Below are 19,834 nucleotides of genomic sequence, written 5' to 3'. Positions count from 1 at the left end.
ATATATATATATATATATATATATATATATATATACACACATATATATGCAAAATGCTCTGAATGCACCACAAGAACATCAGTCATTGGTAATGCCCGTCCCTTCCAGCATTCGGATTGGCCTCGTTGACCTCTGGGCACCCAGCTCCTGGCGGCCTCTCCTTCCCCCAGATGGGGACCCAACAATCCAAAGGTGGTGGGGAAAGAGGCCATCCCCCGGGGGCACTTACTTTCTCAGAACAGCTATCTCGTTCTCTATGCTGCTCTCCTTGCCCTTCAGCGCCTTCTTAGGGATGCACTTCACCGCAAAGAGTCTTCCACTGGCCTTCTCTTCGGCCAAGACCACTTCAGAAAATGCCCCGCTGTGAACAAAGAAGGAGAAAAAGAAGCGGCTTAGATTCAGGAGTTCCACAGGGTTCCCTGGTGGCTCCTCCAATCCTGTTACCAAGGTTGAAGGAATAATAACAACAATGGCCAGCATTACTGTTACTTTTTTAGCCCCCATCACTCCCTACTGGACTTCTTCATGCAAACAAGTACACACACGCAAAGATGCCCTCGTGCAAAGGGCCACGGGGATGTCCACTTGGGCTGGAGCCGCTCCCACCACCACCTGCCACCCTGCAGAACAACGCAGTGGCAGTCGCCTCGGAGCAAACAGGGATGCTCCCAGAATGGTTCCTGCAGAGAAAGCTCGCGTCCATCTCAGTAGCCAGCACCCCACCCCCAAGTCAATGAGAAAGTAATGCTCGAATTTCTAGATTCCTCACAGGTCCCTTCATTCCAAGAAAATTTTGGAGCCCGTTGCAAACGTTAATTAATTCTCACCGACAGGTAAGGGTGTAACTGAAATGCGAGTTGGTGCGACACATGGAATCGACATGGGGCTAATTTATTGGTCAGGACACGCAAGTTGTTTTTCAATACGAACAAAGGCATACACGATGCCCTGAGTGGGGGAGACTATTCTGCCTGAAAATGTGAATTGAACTCTGCAAAGGCAGAACAACACACTGAAAATACAACCAGGACATTTGGGGTCAGAGAGCTCATTTCTCCAGAGAAGACCCCTGTGGTCAGCAAGCCCCAGAGCCAGCGCCTCAGTGGCCGCCATGTTCCCCACCCCGTCACCCCTTCTATCTGCCAGCAGGCAGGGCCTGGGTCCCATGCTCGGCCTGGGGGGCAGAACGTCCCTAAGGACTGAAACAGAAGTAGGGTCCTCCATTGCCCACTCCAGGCCCCAGGAACTTGGGCTCTGTGCACACGGGCTAAGGAAAATCCACGGTCCACTGAGTCATTCCCTGTCTCTAGACCTCAAGGAGCAACTCTTTTTTCCTCAGAGAGATACTACACATGGCTTCTACACAGTTATAATTAGAGACAAACCCTCCTGCATCAAAAGAAACCACTAGAAGGACCAAGGTCATCCCAATACCGGAGCCTCAGGGTCTCTGTTCTTCAGTCAACATCAAAGAGATGCTCAAGCAAGGAAAACATACTTTTCTCTTCCTCTCTTTACCCATGTGACAAGGGTACATCTCCGTCACAGACCAAAGAAAATACAAATATATATATTTTAAAATCCCTTCCAGTGAGAGGAATTCACTCTGCTTAGTGCAATTAACTGTGAGTCTTCAGACAACGCTCCTTCTGGAACATAAACTCGAGAGAAAAAGTTCAGCTACCTTCATGTCTATATCTAATTATATAAACCTGAGGGGCAGAAGATCGGCTTTCCACCAAAGAACCAAATGGAAAATATCAGAACAAAGATCTTCTGCCCAAATCCACAAATCACTGGTTGTGTGCCTTGCGTGCCTCACAGACACAGAAACCTTCTAGAACCAACCAGAACAACAATTATGAAACATAAATACAAAAAACCTACAACAGATTTCTCGCAGAGGGATAAAGGGAATCAGACATTCACGGCCAACAGATTTCGCCCAGTGAAACCAATTCTTGGCAACTTGAGGGAATCCCCTGAACCCAGCTGTCTCTCCTCCTCACCCCTGTCTCTGGGATCGACTGACAGGGATCCACTTTACAGCAAGGGCTCTTAGGTGGACAAAACCGGGACAATTATGCTCTGCTCCCTTTTCCTACCCTCCAGAAGGTAGAACAAGAACTATGTTAGAGATGAGAAAAATCAGGGAGGAAAGACCAGGATTCTAGCACCACGGGTGATCTTAAACCAGGGATTCCATGCATTTGTTTTCGGTTTCCCTGTGTGCCATTTGAGTCCTTGGTGCTGATGACACCACAGTGGTTTCTCTCCTGAGTCTGTTGGGCTGAGCGCATCTATTTTCCAGAGAGGAGAGAAGCCCTTTAGTGGCAGTGACCAAGCTGCCAGAGTTTGGTCTGAGACCTGCTAGACTTCTCGGCTGCCCCCTGCCCTGCTCTGCACCCACCATGCTCCTTCCTCTTCAGAATCTGCATGGAGAGTAACAGACTACGGCCAATACGGAAGAGGTACTAGCTATCAAGAGCTTGTAAGACAAAACACCTCCCTATTCTGTGGATCATTCCCCCCCTGGAAAACAGAGTGGGAAGTGAGGTTTCTGTGTATGAATTGACCTGGACCCATGACAGAAGGAGGGGACTAAGGTCTCCATGGGAGCCAGTGCTGGTGGGCTGCTGCAGGAAGCTGAGAGCAAGGTGAGGCAGTAATGCTCCTGGATCGAGGGCTCTCTGTCTTTGTCCCTGACTTCAGGAGGGATGGACTTATCTGCAACCCTGGGTGAGGGCGGGACAGTGGGACATAAATACGTAAGGGGCTTCACAAGCTAAGCTTGACCACAAGTTACCTGTGAAAGGACACAAGGCAGGCCCCTGATGGCCAAGGATGCCCGCCATGACTCCAGGAGTCTCCATCCACAGTTCCCCCGTGGAGTCACAAAGCCAAGGCTACAGTCCCATTCTCTCAGGCTGAAATTCAGTCTGCAATCCCATGTCTGGGCATGCTACCAAAAGAATCGATAGCAGGGACTCAAACAGATATTTGTGCACCCATGCTCATAGCTGCATTATTCACAGCAGCCGAAAGGTGGGAACGACCCAGATATGCATCAATGGATGAATGGATAAACAAAATGTGGCCTATCCATATAATGGACTATTATTCAGCCATACCAGAGAATGGAATTTTGGCACCTGCTACAAGACGGATGAACCCTGAAGACATGACACGAAATGAAATAGGCCAGAATCAAAAGGACAAATACTGTACGATTCCACTTATACGAAGTACCCAGGGTGGTCAAATGCATACATAGAAAGAGGAATGGTGGTTGCCAGATTTGGGGGAGCAGAGAATGGGGAGTCAGTGTTTAATGGGGACAGGGTTTCTATATGGGAAGATAAACAACGTCTGCAGATGGCTGGTGGTGATGGTTACACAAGAGTGTGAATTGACTTAATGCCACTGAACTACATGCTTACAAATGGTTAAAGGGATACATTTTATATTATGTATGTTTTACCGTAAGAAAAAATTAGAAGTCTGCCTGGTTCTACTCACTGGCATTACCTGGGGATGGACGTGCTGAAAAAATTCAATAAACCTTTTCTCTCACTACCTTCCTGAAGGAGAAAGAAATGAGTAACAGCAGGGGTTGTATACCACTTGGCACTCACAAAGCACTTTGGTGTTTATCAGCTAATCCAATTCTGGCCGCAACCCCAGAAAGCGTACAGGGCGTGTCACTGTCACCTCCGTTTTGCAGATAAAGAAGCCGGGGCTCAGTCACACAGGTAGTAAGGTTCAGAAAAGGAAGTTTAGGTTTCCTAACCCCCCCGAGGTCCTTTCCCACACACTACGCTGGGCTGAAGCACGCTGTTGGCAGGGAGCCTGGCTCTCAAACACGGAAGGTGACAGCCGTGGAGGGTCGCCGTGCCTCTGGGTGAGCTGCCAACCCTCCCCAAGCGTGCAAATCCACCTCCTCGCCTCCTTATTTAGCCAAACAATGTGCATTTACCTTCTTCAAGCTTTCCAAAGACAAAGCTCTCTGGTCTTCTTAGGCGATACAAGATTAGCATAAATTGTTATTGTTCCTGCAATAAGCAGAAATCACTTGAAGGCACTTCCCCCCATTGCAGGAAAGCTAATTAAAAACATCAGAAGCAGAAACACATGAATGAAGAGTTTGGGCACTTTCAATGTAATTACACAACAAAGAGAAGTGTGTGTCTGGGCTGGGGCAGGGTGGGGGGGGAGAGGGGGAAGGAGAGAGGGGGAGGCAGGCTGGGAGGCGGCTGGTAGCAGGAAGGAAGATGGCAAGAACAATGATCTGAGAGTCCATAAAGGTTTCAGACAACCCAATGAAATAAATTCCTAGGAACACAAGCAGGGACAGAGAGTTACAGAGTTTTAGAAATACAGAGGTCAAAGGAGGTTGCCCTCCATCAGCTGCCCATTTAAAACGGAACGGTAGAGACTTCCAGCCAGACCGTGCACACCTGCGTCTTGGAATGCAGTCTGCTTCTGCCTGGCACCCAGGCCCCCCCGCCGGCTCTCTGCAATCTGACTCCCCCAACCCCAACCGCCACCGTTTGCCTGGAACCAGGTGGTCTGGACCCTGGGGGAGGGGCCGTCTCCCAACAGCTCAATCAATGGCTCCTTCTTGCTGCTCATCCTACTGGTTTCTTGTGTGCCCTCCTTCCTAAAACTCACTTCTTCTTGGATCTACAACACAGTTCTCACCTTCTACCTCCTGTCCATTGTGTCTCCACCTCCACCTGCTCCTCTTCCCCCCCATCAAGAGTCAGTGCTCCCCCAGGCTGCATCCTCGGCTCTCCCTTCATCCTATTCCACACCTGCCCCCTGGAAAATCAGTTGTCTCCAGTTTCCACCCCCCAACTCCTCATGGCCCCCTAACCTTCATCTAAATTTTAATCTCGTTCATGTGCAATCTCATCTTTCCAGCTGCTTACGAGGGCCTTCTGGCTGAATCTCCCAACCAGCCTCTGAAGAGCCCCATAAACAAAGTAAAAAACAGTATTTTTTTATTAATTTTTTTAAATTTTATTTTATTATGTTATGTGGCTAAAATTAACAAGTCAGGAAACGACAGATGTTGGCGAGGATGCGGAGAAAGGAGAACCCTCCTACGCTGTTGGTGGGAATGCAAGCTGGTGCAGTCACTCTGGAAAACAGTATGGAGGTTCCTCAAAAAGTTGAAAATAGAGCTACCCTATGACCCAGCAATTGCACTACTGGGTATTTATCCCAAAGATACAAATGTAGTGATCCAAAGGGGTACGTGCACCCTGATGTTTATAGCAGCAATGTCCACAATAGCCAAACTATGGAAAGAGCCAAGATGTCCATCAACAGATGGATGGATAAAGATGTTGTGTATATATACAATGGAATATTATGCAGCCATCAAAAAAACCCCGAAATCTTGCCATTTGCAACGAGGTGGATGGAACTAGAGGGTATTATGCTAAGTGAAATAAGTCAATCAGAGAAAGACAATTATCATATGATCTCACTGATATGAGGAATTCTTAATCTCAGGAAACAAACTGAGGGTTGCTGGAGTGGTGGGGGGGGGTGGGAGGGATGGGGTGGCTGGGTGGTAAGCGCTATGAATTGTGTAAAAAACAGTATTTTTATCCCCAAAGTTCCTCCTCTGTTCTCTCTCTCATTTCTACCAATTCAATAACACAGCCTAGAAACCTGTCTACTTCACTCCTCCCTGTCTCATCTCCTTTACCAAGTATGCTCGGGTCTCCCCTAAAGACTCCCAGATGCCCATCTGTTCCAACCCTATACCACTGCACTGGCTCAAGTTCTGGTCATTTCACTCTGGACTATTTCCAGGACTCTGTCCTGGCCCCTCCGCCCCCAGCAAGCCTGGCCCCCACCTGCTTTCTTCTACCTGCTCCCAGCATTACTTTTCTAAAGAAAAGATCTAGTTATGTTGCTGCCCTATCTAAAACCCTGAGGTTTCATGTCTCCGAGATAAAGTGGAAACTCCTTCACAAGGGATCTCTGGCGCTCAAAGCTCTCCTCAACCTGACCCCAGCTTTGCAGACTCATCCACTCTAGAGCCAACTTCCCCAACACAAACATACCCCTGCCACATACACATCACCTCCACCCCACCACATCAGTCAACTGGCTGTACTCCTGGCCTTGCTTCAAGTCTTGCCCACCTTCCCACTTCCTTCAACACCATTCCTTTCTCTTTCTGCTTGGCAAAATTCCATTTATATTCTAAAGGCCTCAGCTGGTATATTTCCCTCTCTTTGAAGGCTTTCTCAATTGCTTTCCCACCCAGACAGAATGAGGCCCTCATTCTGAGACTTGTACGCTTGGCTTATACATACCTACATCACCCCACTGACACCTTCCACTGTGGTCCTTTATGTGCTTGCCTACGTGACAGCAAGCATCCCAAGCCACTCTCTTTCTGTGTCTCCATACCTAACAATCCCAGCACCAACTGGTGCCCAAGGCAGTTCTGCTGATCACCATCACTTGAGGCTCTACTCTCTTTCTCCATCTAGCTTTCTACATCTCCCCGGTGCTGTAGACCCACAAAATAAATGACCTTCCACTCCATGTTGAAGAAAATGATACGGTCCCTGGGCGCCTGGGTGGCTCAGTCGGTTAAGCGACTGCCTTCAGCTCAGGTCATGATCCTGGAGTCCCGGGATCGAGTCCCACTCAGGCTCCCTGCTCAGCAGGGAGTCTGCTTCTCCCTCTGACCTTCCCCCTCTCATGTGCTCTCTCATTCTCGCTCTCTCAAATAAATAAATAAAATCTTTAAAAAAAAAAAGAAAATGATATGGTCCGTTTCCTCCTTCACAAAGTGTTCCTCCACATTTCTATGCAAGTGTAGGCAGAAAGAACCTCAAAGGTTTCTCTTAAAGCATAAAAACTCTTTGAGTCTTCCTGGATATATTTTAAACCACACATTTGTGTGCCTGAACACATAAGTAATATTCTCCAGGTGAAGAATCCTGAGATCATGGTTTGTCCTGACTAGTAAAAATATTAAATTTGTGACATTGTGATATGACATTTCTCCCCATAAACCTTCATCCTGGTTAAATAAGCCAAATTTGGTAGGAAAGAGGAGAGGGCAGATTTTTAGATGGTTGAAAGGACTTTGGAAAAGCATGTTCATGGGAGAAATAAAAATCCCAGTGTTTTAAAGGTCGCATTTCTTCGAGTTGTAACAACATATTTATTTGATTTTTAAAGAACACTAACATTCCATTAAAAAAAAACACCCATTTTCCATCTAAATTAAATCTCTGTGACAAATTATTGAAAGGTCAAACAAAAAGTTATTCTTGAAATGCTACATATTTTCAGCTCCTGAAGATAAGCTGTACAAATTACAAAAATTGAATCCTTCCCCTTTCTCTTCCACATTTCAAAGAAAATCAAATCTCATCACCTGGAGGCAGCTTACTCTGATTGTAAGCCAGGCACCCAGGAGGAAATAAACAATGTTTTGCTAGCTGAATTTCTAAGACTCGGGGAAATGTCACATTTTCTATATTGACTAAAGAATTCTAAACAACTGCTTCTGCTTTTAACTTCATAAACAATGGCTCTGAAAAAGACTGTTTCTTTTTGCTTTATCTAGTCAGTGTGAGAAGGCAATCCCAATGTTTTAATGGTGGATCATCCATGCCCTAGACTATGCATGCTAGAAAGTGCCCCCCTGAGGGGATGTACCCAGTCCTCCTGGAGGGAAATGATTCCAACTCCAACTGACCAAGGGAAGGGCAACAACATTAAGGGGGCTGGGCTCTGGGAATTCCTTACATTCCTGAGTTTACTGAAAATCAGCATTTAATGGTTTTGTGAACTACAGATAGACATTCACCTGCCCTTCGTGAAAAAAAAAAAATTCCTAGAGCCATTCAGACACCTTACCTCCAGATCTGCTTCTATATACAGTAGACCCCCTATCCCCAGGTTCACTTCCCACAGTCAACCAAGGCCTGGAAGCAGATGATTCTCCTTCTGACGATATGTAGCCTCATGCTTTGTCACAATGCCTACATCATTCACCTACTTCATCGCATCACGGAGGCATTTTATCATCTCGCTCCATCACAAGAAGAAGGGTGAGTATAGCACAAGAAGATATTTTGAGAGAGACTATACTCGTAACTTTCATTACAATATATTGTTATAATTGTTCTATTTTATTGTTCCTGTTGACTAATCCCTTACTGTGCCTAATTTATAAATTAACTTTATCACAGGTATGCATGTATAGGAAAAAACATAGTATTTGGACATTCAGTATTACCTGTGATTTCAGGCATCCACTGGGGGGCCCCCATGGATAAGGGGGACCAGAACTCAGAGCTAAGCCACGCCCAGAGCTATGCTGGCTAATCTACCTACTCACTACCAATTATTACCATAAAAAGCAAAAATAAGAATCTATGAATTCTGCTTTCCCAATTTCCAATGATCTTTAACCTGAAGTCGTTAAGAACACATACCAAATAGTATTTAAAAAGGGTACTTCATGTGCTGGCTGCTTTAAGTGCATATAATTTCAAAATAAATCCTTTTCTCATACAAAAGCAATTTAATCACAAGGGGGACAAACATTTAACCTCCAACAACCTACAGTGACTTGCACATTTTAGATGTTCTACCAATGTCCATCAAATTGAACTGGTGACACCTTAAAGAGACAGATGCCTCTGATTTTCACCAAGAATCAGGAATTCCAGAGCTGTCTCTTTGATTCACAACAGTACACGAAACCAATCGTTCGGTAAAATTATATCCATCCCAAATTAGACCAAGAAATAATCAGATGGTGCTGAAATGATCTGCCCTATTAGCTTAGAGTCAGCTATTACTGGATCATTGCCTTCTCATTCTTTTTAGTCATTCTACATACAAATCAGATTGATTGTGTTATTAACTGTATTAACACCATCATCTCTGGCCTATGACCATGACTGCCGGGCAACTGGGCAGAGAGACGTTACCCCCAGGCCTTGGGCCATAAATTAAAATGTTCTTTTCCACTAAGCATACTCTTTCCCCAGTGTTAGGCCAGGACAATATTAAGGGCTGAAGGGGGAAAAAATGGGGAAAAAAAAAACTTCCCAGTGAAAAATGAAGTTGGTGATCCTTGGCTTTAGAGCATCTAAGCACTAGACGGGTGCCTCTTAGACCTATTGTTCCAGACCAGAATCAATTCTTAAAATAAGAAAACCTGTCTGCTAACTCTAACAATAATCTTACTGACCCCAGAGGATCCAAACAGATAAAAACAGTAGTGGAGTCAGATGGTCTAAGCAACTCTCCAGACAGAAATGAGACAATTTCAGAAGTGGCATTAACTCTTTCTGGTCAGATCTTCGGTCTAAAATCTCGACTAACTCACACGCCACTGATGACATTTTGTAGGGCTAATTCAGCCCACTGACCTCAAGAAATCCATGCCCAGGCGGAAAAACACAGCAAACAAAGCAAAAAAAAAAAAAAAAAAAAAAGGCAAAAAGAAAAGTTTTGCCTTCACACGCTTCAAGAATAAATATGCACACATGAAAATTGGTATCCCATTTAGACAGAACATCTATTCATTAAAGTATGCCTTCTAAAAGCTCTACTTGGCAATTACACTGAAAGCCATATGTTAGTTTATGTTAATGCTTGAGCTAAAAGTATCAAAATTCCATTTCTTAAAAAAATAATCCATAAGTCAGGCCCTTATTAATTTGGACCCATGCCTCACCAACCAGTTCAAATTAGAGACCTATCCTTAACTTTAGGAGGTTATGCATACAAATAGGGAGGCTCCTACTGAAAATAGCTCTTCTTTTTCACTCCAAAATCCCATTTTCCTCTTCAACTTGGTAAATCCTACAATGACTAGCAAGTTTCCCTAATAGCTTCAAGAACCATGATGAAACGTTCTTAAATATTCAGACCATTAGCCTGATTTCTGCCCAGATCAATTCCCATTCTGAATACGTCCCTGTGTCTAAAGCCACTGGAACTGTTGGGGTTATGACAATGCTTGTCATGGGGGAAGGCATCAAAATGCCAGCAATAGTCATTGCGTGTGACATCTCTGGTTTCTTGAGGTTTTTCTGTGGCACTAAATCTATACTGTTAACTGCTTCACTGATCCAAATGCAGAAGATAAATAAATTCCAAATGAATGCATATTGCCATATTTGAAGGCACCAGCTTCATTTAATAACCCAACTTTTCCCCCTTGGCTTCTCTGACAGGGCCTCACATTTTATCTCTGTCCTTTTCCAGTCACTTGTGAAAGGTTGATATGGAGCCTGACTATGTCAGTCATTTTTCCTTAGCTCACCAACAGGGAGCATTAATGGGAGGCCTGGTTCGGGGAGGCGGGGACAGGACAAAAGATTCAGTTCTTCTGGGATTAAAGTCTCCTATAGCCACAGCTAAAAAGCTAGCAACACTGAAAGGCATAGAAAGTGTCCGTGTGGGCCATATATGCATTTGTCGCAAGGGTATACTTCACTTGCATGATACGGGTTAAAGGGGTTCAGGACAGGCCCCCCACCCCACCCAAAATGTGCCACTTTGGCATGCAGATTATTTTGAGCTGAAGGCACTTCACACCCTGCAGGCTCAAGAGAAACTTCTGTCCCTCCCTTAACCACATGGAAGAATCTAAATTGGGGGTCTTTCCCAGAATGAAGTTTATTAACAGAGATAAATTTGATCTGAGTGACCCATCTATATGGCAGGGCAAACATCTACTTACCAAACACCTTCTCCTCTTATTGCCCCGGGAAGTGCGTCCTTTTCCTCTGAGGTCCCCGGCCCCTACCCCCTTCTCCTAAGTTCAGAATGACATACGCACCTCATTTTGCCTGTCTTTGGAATTCCCATGTCTATGTGAATTCTCTGTATGTACACCTATTAAATTTGATTTTTGCAGTGAAAAAAAAATATTATTCTCTCCTATTACTCTGTCTCATATTAATCTGATTCTTAGTCCAGCTAGAAGGGCCCTTGAGGGGACAGGAAATCTTGTTCCTCAACGAGGTAAGGACTTGGATGAAACTGGAACTCCCATTATATTCTCCATCTTTCTTTGTCAACTGTGCAGACCTGTCAGGTGGTATATCACCTTGTGTCTACACGGATCTCCCGTTTGACAAAGATTCTCCCTACAGAAGTGGCTCTTCAGAGTGGCCCTCTTTCTCACTCCCATCCATTATGGTAAGGAGATCAGAACTAGAAGGTATTCATGTCCTCCTCCCGTGACCGCTACAAAGATCCAATGTCCTCCTAATGCCAAATACATATTTCTTTATAGGGGCCGGAGGACATCATCATCAAATGGTGGGCAATACCTCAACAGCTAAGCTGGGGGAGCTATTTTAAGATAATCCCATCTGGCCCACCCTCACATGGCCATTCTTACTCCTTGGGACCCTCTGGAAAGCTCTGATTTTAAGCACTCTTTTATATCTATTTTAATGCTGGTTAAGGGCAGATGGATCAACAGGTAACTTGAAGGAAAAGTCTTTCAAGTTCCATGCCAGCCAAACTCACATATCAATATCCTTTCTAATTAGTTTTTCAAGATCCCACATTAAAAAAAAAGAGTCTTATTAGTATAATAATTACTACATTAGGGGCGCCTGGGTGGTTCAGTTGGTTAAGCATCCGACTCTTGATCTCAGCTCAGGTCTTGATCTCATGGTCATGAGTTCAAGCCCCACATTGGGCTCCAAAAAATAATAATAATAACAATTACTACATTAAAGGGACATTTGGTTATATCTACATAAAAAATAGGAGGTCTATCAATAATCTGTTAAAAAAAAATCAAAAGTTTCAGGGGCGCCTGGCTGGCTCAGTTGGGTGGAGCATGTGACTCTTGATCCCCAGGGGCATGAGAGTTCCAGCCCCATACTGGGTGCAGAGATTACTTAAAAATAAAATCTTAAGGGGCACCTGGGTGGCTCAGTTGGTTAAGCATCTGTATTCAGCTCAGGTCATGATCCCAGGGTCCTCAGATTGAGCCCCACAATGGGCTCCCTGCTCAGTGGATACTCTGCATCTCCCTCTCCCCCTGCTTGTGCTCTCTCTCTCTCACTCCCTCTGTCAAATAAATAAAAATCTTTAAAAATAATAATAATAAATAAAATAAAATCTTTTAAAAAATCAAAAGTTTGAAATAGCAAATCATTGGAAATTTTCAAAATATCTATAATAGGGGACTGGTTAAGTAAATTACAATCTAAAAATACAATGAAGTACTATGCAGCCATTTAAAATAATTAAATAGATTGATGTGTGCTGATATAGAATTATCCCTAAGATATATTGTTAAGTGAAAAAAATGAAGGTGTAGAGCAAAGCGTCCATTATGTTCCCCTTTGCACCCATACCACACAAACACACACACACACACAATCTCTAGAAAGAGACGAAGCAAGTTATACTTGCCTCTAGGAAGAGGCTTAAGAATGAGGAGAGTTACTTTTTATCCATTTTACTATGTACGTGCACTATTTTTCCATTAAAAGTTATTTAATGAAGTACAGAAAATTTTAGAAAAGGACAGTGAGAGCTATCAATAATCATCTATGCAAAATGACTATCCAGCTAATTAAAGCCTCTTAGGTCCAACTAGTTATACCCTACCGATGAAATGTCCCCATTATATGGTGAAGTTTACCCTTTGTGATATCTGGATATCTAAATAGGACTGGTATTCACTGGTATGAATCAGCCTTGTATACTTGGTTCACAATTAGCCTGAACACCTTCACCAATGAAAATATTTTTTAAAAAGGTGGGGGGGTGTCAAGGAACTTTTCTTCATAGAGATCATTCATATACAACATCAGGGAACTCATTCGTGGGGAAGGGGGAACTTGACTCGGGCCCTGAAGGATGACTATGTTTCAACAGGCAAAAACATCAGGGAAGAAGAAGGAAGTCAAGAAAGGTGGGTTGACAGAAGGAGAACATAATCCAGAGCCAGTGCCCTCAATAGGGCAGATCATAAACACACGAGGGGATTGTGGGATTGAGCAATGTTTTTTTATGCAGAGCATATTGCTAGGAACAAACTGTATGTGTGCATGTGTAAAACTATAAAACATATCATTGGTGTTCACAGACTCAGACAGAATAATGGCCCCCTAAACATATCCATGTCCTAATCCCTGGGATCTGTGAATGTTAGCTTACATGGCAAAAGGGACTCTGCAGCTGTGATTAGATGAAGGGTCTTAAAATGGGGCTATGATACTGGATAAGCCAGGTGGCCCAATGTAATCACAAGGGTCCTTACAAGAGGGAGGCCGGAAGATCAGAATCAGAGGAGATGGGATGCTGGAAGCAGTAGTCGGAGTGATGCTGTTGCAGAAGGAGGATGTGAGTGAAGGAATGCTGGCAATTTCTAGAAGCTTAAAAAGGTTAAGAACAGGTTCTCCCTAGACCCCCTAGAAGGGACACAGTCCTGTCAACATGTTTACTTTAGCCTGTAAGACCCACTTCTGGACTTCTGCTTGGAACCATAAGATAAATTTGTGTAGTCTTAGTCCACCAGGTCTGTGGCAATTTGTTATAGCAGCAATAAGGAACTAATACAAATACATATCTGTATTATTAGTATTTATCCTTATTTTACAGATGAGGAAACTGACCTCATCAAGGTTCAAGAACTTGTCCAAATCTCAAAGCCGGTGCCTGGAGGTACCAGGACTCAAACCCAGGTGTGAGGGGTTGATGGAATGCTGCCCTTGGAAAAGTAGCTTGAGACACACCAGGGACAAAAATCAGATGGGAGAGTGTCACTTAGCACAGCAGGTAGTAACAAGGCATGAGGTTTGGGACAAATGAAGGAAATGAACAGAGCTAAGATGTGGTATTCTCAAACATGTCGGAGGCCACTGTGATCTTTTACATCATTTGAACAGAAAGAGGTAAGTGTCCTCCCTAACAAAGTGATATGGCTTTGCTGTGTAAGAAATTCATTTATGGCAAACACTGTCTCTACTTCTGCTGAGTAATATAAAACATGCTTTCTGTATTTTCGACATGAAAATTCTCTTCTCTTTCTTCTTACTTTAGGAAGTGATTACTCCAGGGGCGCCTGGGTGGCTCAGCCGTTAAGCGTCTGCCTTCGGCTCAGGTCATGATCCCAGAGTCCTGGGATCGAGCCCCGCATCGGGCTCCCTGATCTGCGGGAAGCTTGCTTCTCCCTCTCCCACTCCCTCGGCTTGTGTTCCCTCTCTCGCTGTGTCTCTCTCTGTCAAATAAATAAAATCTTAAAAAAAAAAAGGAAGTGATTACTCCATAATTGGCTGAAATCTCCCTACACTAACCAATGAAATGCCCTGCACATCTTTTCAAAACTGAGCTATATTTTGGACAGTTCCATAAACAAGGTTGTAGACAGAACTTGGTCAAGATGCAAGTTATTCTGTCCTTTCCTTGTATGTATAGAGTTGCACCATGGGGAACAATTCCCTTTGTCAGGAAGATAGGTTATTGTGCAAAGAATGAAGCTTCCCTAATCTAGATAATCACCACCACCACCACCACCACCATCATCATCATCTTCATCATCACCACCACCATCACCATCATCATCATCATCCCTATCATCACCACCACCACCACCATCATCATCACCATCAACACCACCATCACCATCATCGTTATCACCACCATGACCACCACCATCATCAATATCTATACTGTTTATTAAAGCCTTACTAGAAGCCTATTTTGAAAACTATATGCCAATAATTTTCTAATTCTACCAATAACCCTGCATGATAACATTATGCCTACTTTATACCTGAGAAAACCTAAGTTCTCAAAGAGGTTAAAAATTTTACTAATGAGATAATAAGCTGATGTTCTAACCCTGGCTTGTTGTGAGAATCATGCTTTTTCATTTTTAAACCATGCCACCTCTTCAGGTATAGTTAATTTCATAATTCAGCAAAAGTAATGAGTGAATAGGGTGCAGAGGGGGGTTTTTTGCTATATTTTGCACCCAAAAAGAATGTCCAAATTCTCGCCCACACTATGTCAACAGCAATCTGGGCTCTGATGGGTAAAATAATTGAAATTTTCTTAACCAGAGAACCCTCTGGCTAATAACTTTGGCTTCTTTCTAAGTTTCTGACAGTGTTTGTCCATTTCAACCCCAAGGACTGAAGACAGAAGGTTCTCTTGCCTCTGATTTCCAGGTACCCACGCTCTTCATTAAAGGAGAGTGGAAGAATTTTCAATTTGAACTTTCTGTTCATGTTCCTAATCCACTCCTCACTGTTTTAAAATGAGGCCCCCTCCTTATTGCCTTTACATCTTAAAATGCTACGTAATAATTTTTATTCTTTTTTTTTTTTTTTTTTTTTTAAAGATTTTATTTATTTATTTGACAGAGAGAGAGACAGCGAGAGAGGGAACACAAGCAGGGGGCGTGGGAAAGGGAGAAGCAGGCTTCCTGCCGAGCCGGGAGCCCGATGTGGGACTCGATCCCGGGACTCCAGGATCATGACCTGAGCCGAAGGCAGTCGCTTAACCAACTGAGCCACTCAGGCGCCCTCTTTTTTTTTTTTTAAAGATTTCATTTATTTATTCATGAGAGAGAGAGAGGCAGAGGGAGAAGCAGGCTCCCAAGGAGCAGGGAGCCCGATGTGGGACTCGATCCCAGGACCCTGAGATCATGACCTGAGCCGAAGGCAGACGCTTAACCATCTGAGCCACCCAGGCGCCCAATAATTTTTATTCTTTTCAAAAATACAAAAACTCAGTAGACTCAAGATTGACCCTTATATTTCCCCACCTGCTAAGTCCTCTTTCTAACTGCCCACACATTTCATTATGCATCTCCTGATTAATAGAGCAGACTTAATCTTCAAGCACAATTGACAAGTTCTCCCATGTCCTAAAACACGATCCCATTAACACTGTCCCAGCTGAAAGAAAAGTTCATTCGTCCACAGGCATTAGTGACTTGGTACAAGGATTTATTCACCATTCAATCCCGCACAACACAAACTACCAACCAGTTTGTTGTGAGGTGCTGATTACGACACTACTTCTAGATGAAAATAAGAATAAGTCTGCCTAGTGGCCACCCACAAAAACTAAAGATCATTCCCCGAGATACCACTGCACACAAAATGGAGGCCAGACGTGTAGGGATATTGTTCTCTGGGCTTTTCTCCTGACCTGGCCATGGATGTTACGACACATCACAGAGATGATGGAAATGAATGCACGGGCTGATCCACCTCTACCAGCCCTTGGCAAGTCTCAAGTGGTAAGAATAGTGCCCTGAATGCTCTGACCCCTGCAGAGGCCACCAGCCCCAGGCAGAGGCTGCTTGGCTTCTTCAGTTAGGGCAGAGAAACATGCAGGCATAGCTGTTCATCTGTCTCTCTCCCCGTGCCAGGCAGAAGGCACCCATTCAAAACTCCCTGGCTCTCCTTCCTTGACCCTACACCCGTTGAGGGTCGCGTTGCTCTGAGATTTATGAGCTTCCCCGGGGCAGGTGATTTGAGGGGTTCCAAAAGGCTTGCTTGCCCAGAGACATCTCCCCACACTGGCCCACTGAGGAGCTTGAGCCACTTCTCTGGGTTAAGGGACCTACCTAGGGACATCTCCCCCCAAAGCCCAAATGTGTTTCCTGGGAGCCACATGAGCATTGGTTCAGCAATAAGCCTTAATGACAGTGACAACGATCTGTAGTTTAACCACTAGTTAGCTCCGGCCCCGGGAAGACAGACTCCCCTTTCACAGAAACCTGGATGACAAGCTGGTGCCAACCACGATATGTGGCACGGTCCCCTTGCACCGCTTCCTGCAGGTGGTGAGGCACAGTGGGAAGGTCCGCTGACCCTGCCGCCGCCTTGGGGAGCAGGTGACGCGTCCGTGAGCTGGCAGGGAGTACAGAGCACTCTGAGATGGCAGGTCCTGGGGAGACGGAGGGGGATGGAACGCATGTCCTGCCCCCAGGAAGCTCCCACACCAGGGAGAGGGAAGCAGCCTGTAAACATATACGTGCCTGGTGTTGGTAAGAACTAGAAACAAAGATAAAGCAGGGGGAGAAAAAGACAGAGTGTGCATTCACGGACCGGGTGGCCAGGGCAGGCCTCTGTGCTGAGAATGGAACAGCACAAGGAAGGGATCATGGGCACATCCAGAAGACTTCCAGGATGGGGAAGCGCACACAAGGGGCCCCACCAGATGGAAGAAGAGCAGGCGGCCAGGCTGCACACAGCTGTGTGAAGGGGCGAGCAGGCGGGATCATGAGATCCAGGAACAGCATTTGCGCCCGTGGGCCACAGCAAGGGTTTGGTGGGGTTTGGAGTATCTTTCCTGAAAGATTTCAATCCACTGGTTGTGGGACACATTTTTGTTCCCTGTGAGAGCTTTAAAAAAGCACCAAGACTCAGGCCAAGCATCATTTTAGCCAAAGTAACTCCTATTCTCATGCTCCCTAAAAAGTAGAATTGAGACCGATGTAGTGGAAGTTCCTCAAGAAGCTGAGAAGGCCCTCTGTTCTAGCCTGAGTGATCTCAGGAAGCTGCGGAAATGCACCCTCTTTTTGCCTCCATTTTGCCACCTGCAAGACGGAGACGGTGCCCCGCCTTCCGCCCCAGGCGAGAGCTGCAAAGGAGCATGCCAGGCAGGTTCTCCCACCCACGGTGAGCGCAGGCTCGAACCCCAGGGGCTCCGCCTCCCACACTCGTCTGTGTGCGTCTTCTGCTCTGCGCTGGCTGCCTGTAGAATTATAATGCTATTCTGCATCTCATCACTAATCTGCCGGACGCCTAGCAACTGCTCTGCACCTCCTCGGGCCCTTCCTGGAACTGGCACTTCATCCTCATAATGGCAAAAGTCATTTCACATACCTAGCAACAAAAGGAGGCTATGGAAATTTATCGAAACCACACACACACACACACACACACAAATATAACACTAAAATGATTTAACTTCTTTTTTTCATTTGCCGCACACTTTAATGCTTCTGAAAAGTACGCTTAAAAATAGACACTGGAGCCACAAATTGTCTTCACCATTAAATCAGATCCACCTCCCCAGCAGCAGCAAAATGAACCCCTTTCTCACTGCTTCTCCTCTAAGGAAAAAAAAAATCTGCCTTCTCCTCTAAGGAAAAAAAAAATCACTGTGTCTCAACCCTCGCAAATGGCAGGAGCTGAAGAGATCATCGGTCAGTCTCCAGGATGCTCCAGTCCTGGCATCTTTCCTGAGGGTAAATATCAGGGACAATTACAATGGCCTTGTTTCTTTATTTGGTTTTTAAACGAAAATACCAGTCCAGGTCTCCCTACCAAGTGTGAGCAGCCACCAGCTGGCCACCCTCTCTCTCTGTGAGCTTCACAGTACTTTGAACAGAAGAGATCAAAGTGGAAATTTTTAAATGGAAAAGATGAGAACACATGTCGCATCCTTGTTCCTCAGCAGAGCATTTGATACAGCACCTAGGCAAATGATATTTGGTAAATGAGTTTGGATGCCTTCGCCATGCTGTAATAACATACCTAGAAAATCTGGGTTCTCTAAAGACGTTGCTGAAATTTCCAAGTAAAAGCTACAATAAAAATGCTGGAAATGTTTTAGGAGACAAGAATTAAAAGGTATGCATAAGTTAACGCCACAAGTTAAAGATGCAAATGTCCTAAGTTAAGGACACCAAGCCCAAAAATTATGTTGGAAAAGAGAAAATAGTCAAGTCTTTCAAATAAGAAATTGGGGCATAGCAAAAGATACTGTAAGCAAAGTATAATGACTAACAGGCTGGGATGGGGGTGGAGGGATAATTGCAACCAGGAGGACACAGAGTTAATATCCCAGTGACAACAAGGGCTTGCTTCCCACTGAGGCTGCCACACACACACACACAACTCCAGGGGCTACTGTTCACAGAAACCGTGCCCAGCAGAGATGCCCCGGTCCCACAGTTCAGTGTGGGCAAGGATACAATCACACAGTTCACAGGATGGCCAATGAACATACGAACTGATGCCCAACCTTACTAGTAGCCCCAGAAATGCTACATAAAATCTCAACAGGACTCCTTCCTTCCCATCAGGTTGGAAAAAAAGGTCAATTTACATGGGAAATTTGCTGCCTGGAAATCACCATAACATTTTTGGAAACGGATCTGGCTGTGCCTGTTCACCTGCATCTTAGGAAACCTAATCTATAGAAATAAACACATGATATAACAATGTATGTGTAAAAATGCTTATTGCAGCACTATTAGAAATGGAAAATAAGGAAAACATTATGAATGGCCAGTAATGGTGGAATAGTTCATCCATACCATGGAATATTACATGGCTAATGAAAAGAGTTAGAGCTACATGTATTTATCTAAAGGGATGCAATATCCCAATTAATCTAGAGGGAGGTAACTATCCCAAACGAGAAAAGTAAGCTATGTTATAGCCATTCAGCGGAATACTCTAGCAGTTAAATTAAATGATGAGATCTACATGAATCAACAGGAATAAATCTCCAAAACATAATAATAGGTGAGCAAAAGCAGGTTACTAAGAGAGACCTACAGGATCGATTCCACTTAGGTCTCTCTATAAAACGCACACACATACACACCAATAATCTTAAGGCCCTACACTGCTAAGACATATGGTATAGACATATGTAGTAAAAGTCTGAAGACACATAATAAGAATGCACAGCAGCTTCAGGTATAGGTTGACTCTGGAGAGGAAGAGAATGGGATGTGTATCCATAACTGGTTGCTATAGCTGTAACATTTTTGTGGGAGAAAACTGAAGCAAATACGGCAAAATGTTAATCAACATTTGCTCAATCT

At 44.5% G+C, this 19,834-nt stretch overlaps 1 protein-coding gene across 5 annotated transcripts in view; it reads right to left on the bottom strand.

Annotated features, from left to right (window-relative positions):
- CAMK1D (calcium/calmodulin dependent protein kinase ID) overlaps positions 1-19,834 on the bottom strand; it is a 420,921-nt gene that overhangs the window by 266,065 nt on the left and 135,022 nt on the right. For 3 of the 5 annotated variants that reach the window (XM_036068430.2, XM_036068433.2, XM_078075145.1), the window contains exon 2: positions 230-361. In XM_036068430.2, the coding sequence (XP_035924323.1) occupies positions 230-361 (132 nt within the window). Of the gene's footprint in view, positions 1-229; positions 362-17,208; positions 17,573-19,834 lie in introns of those variants that run through there. The other 2 variants (XM_036068429.2, XM_036068428.2) reach the window with 2 other exon arrangements.

Source organism: Halichoerus grypus, chromosome 6, assembly GCF_964656455.1.
Source record: "Halichoerus grypus chromosome 6, mHalGry1.hap1.1, whole genome shotgun sequence".
NCBI lineage: Eukaryota > Metazoa > Chordata > Mammalia > Carnivora > Phocidae > Halichoerus > Halichoerus grypus.
The sequence above is the reverse complement of the archived record's forward strand: the minus strand, read 5'-3'. Positions and strand labels throughout refer to the sequence as shown.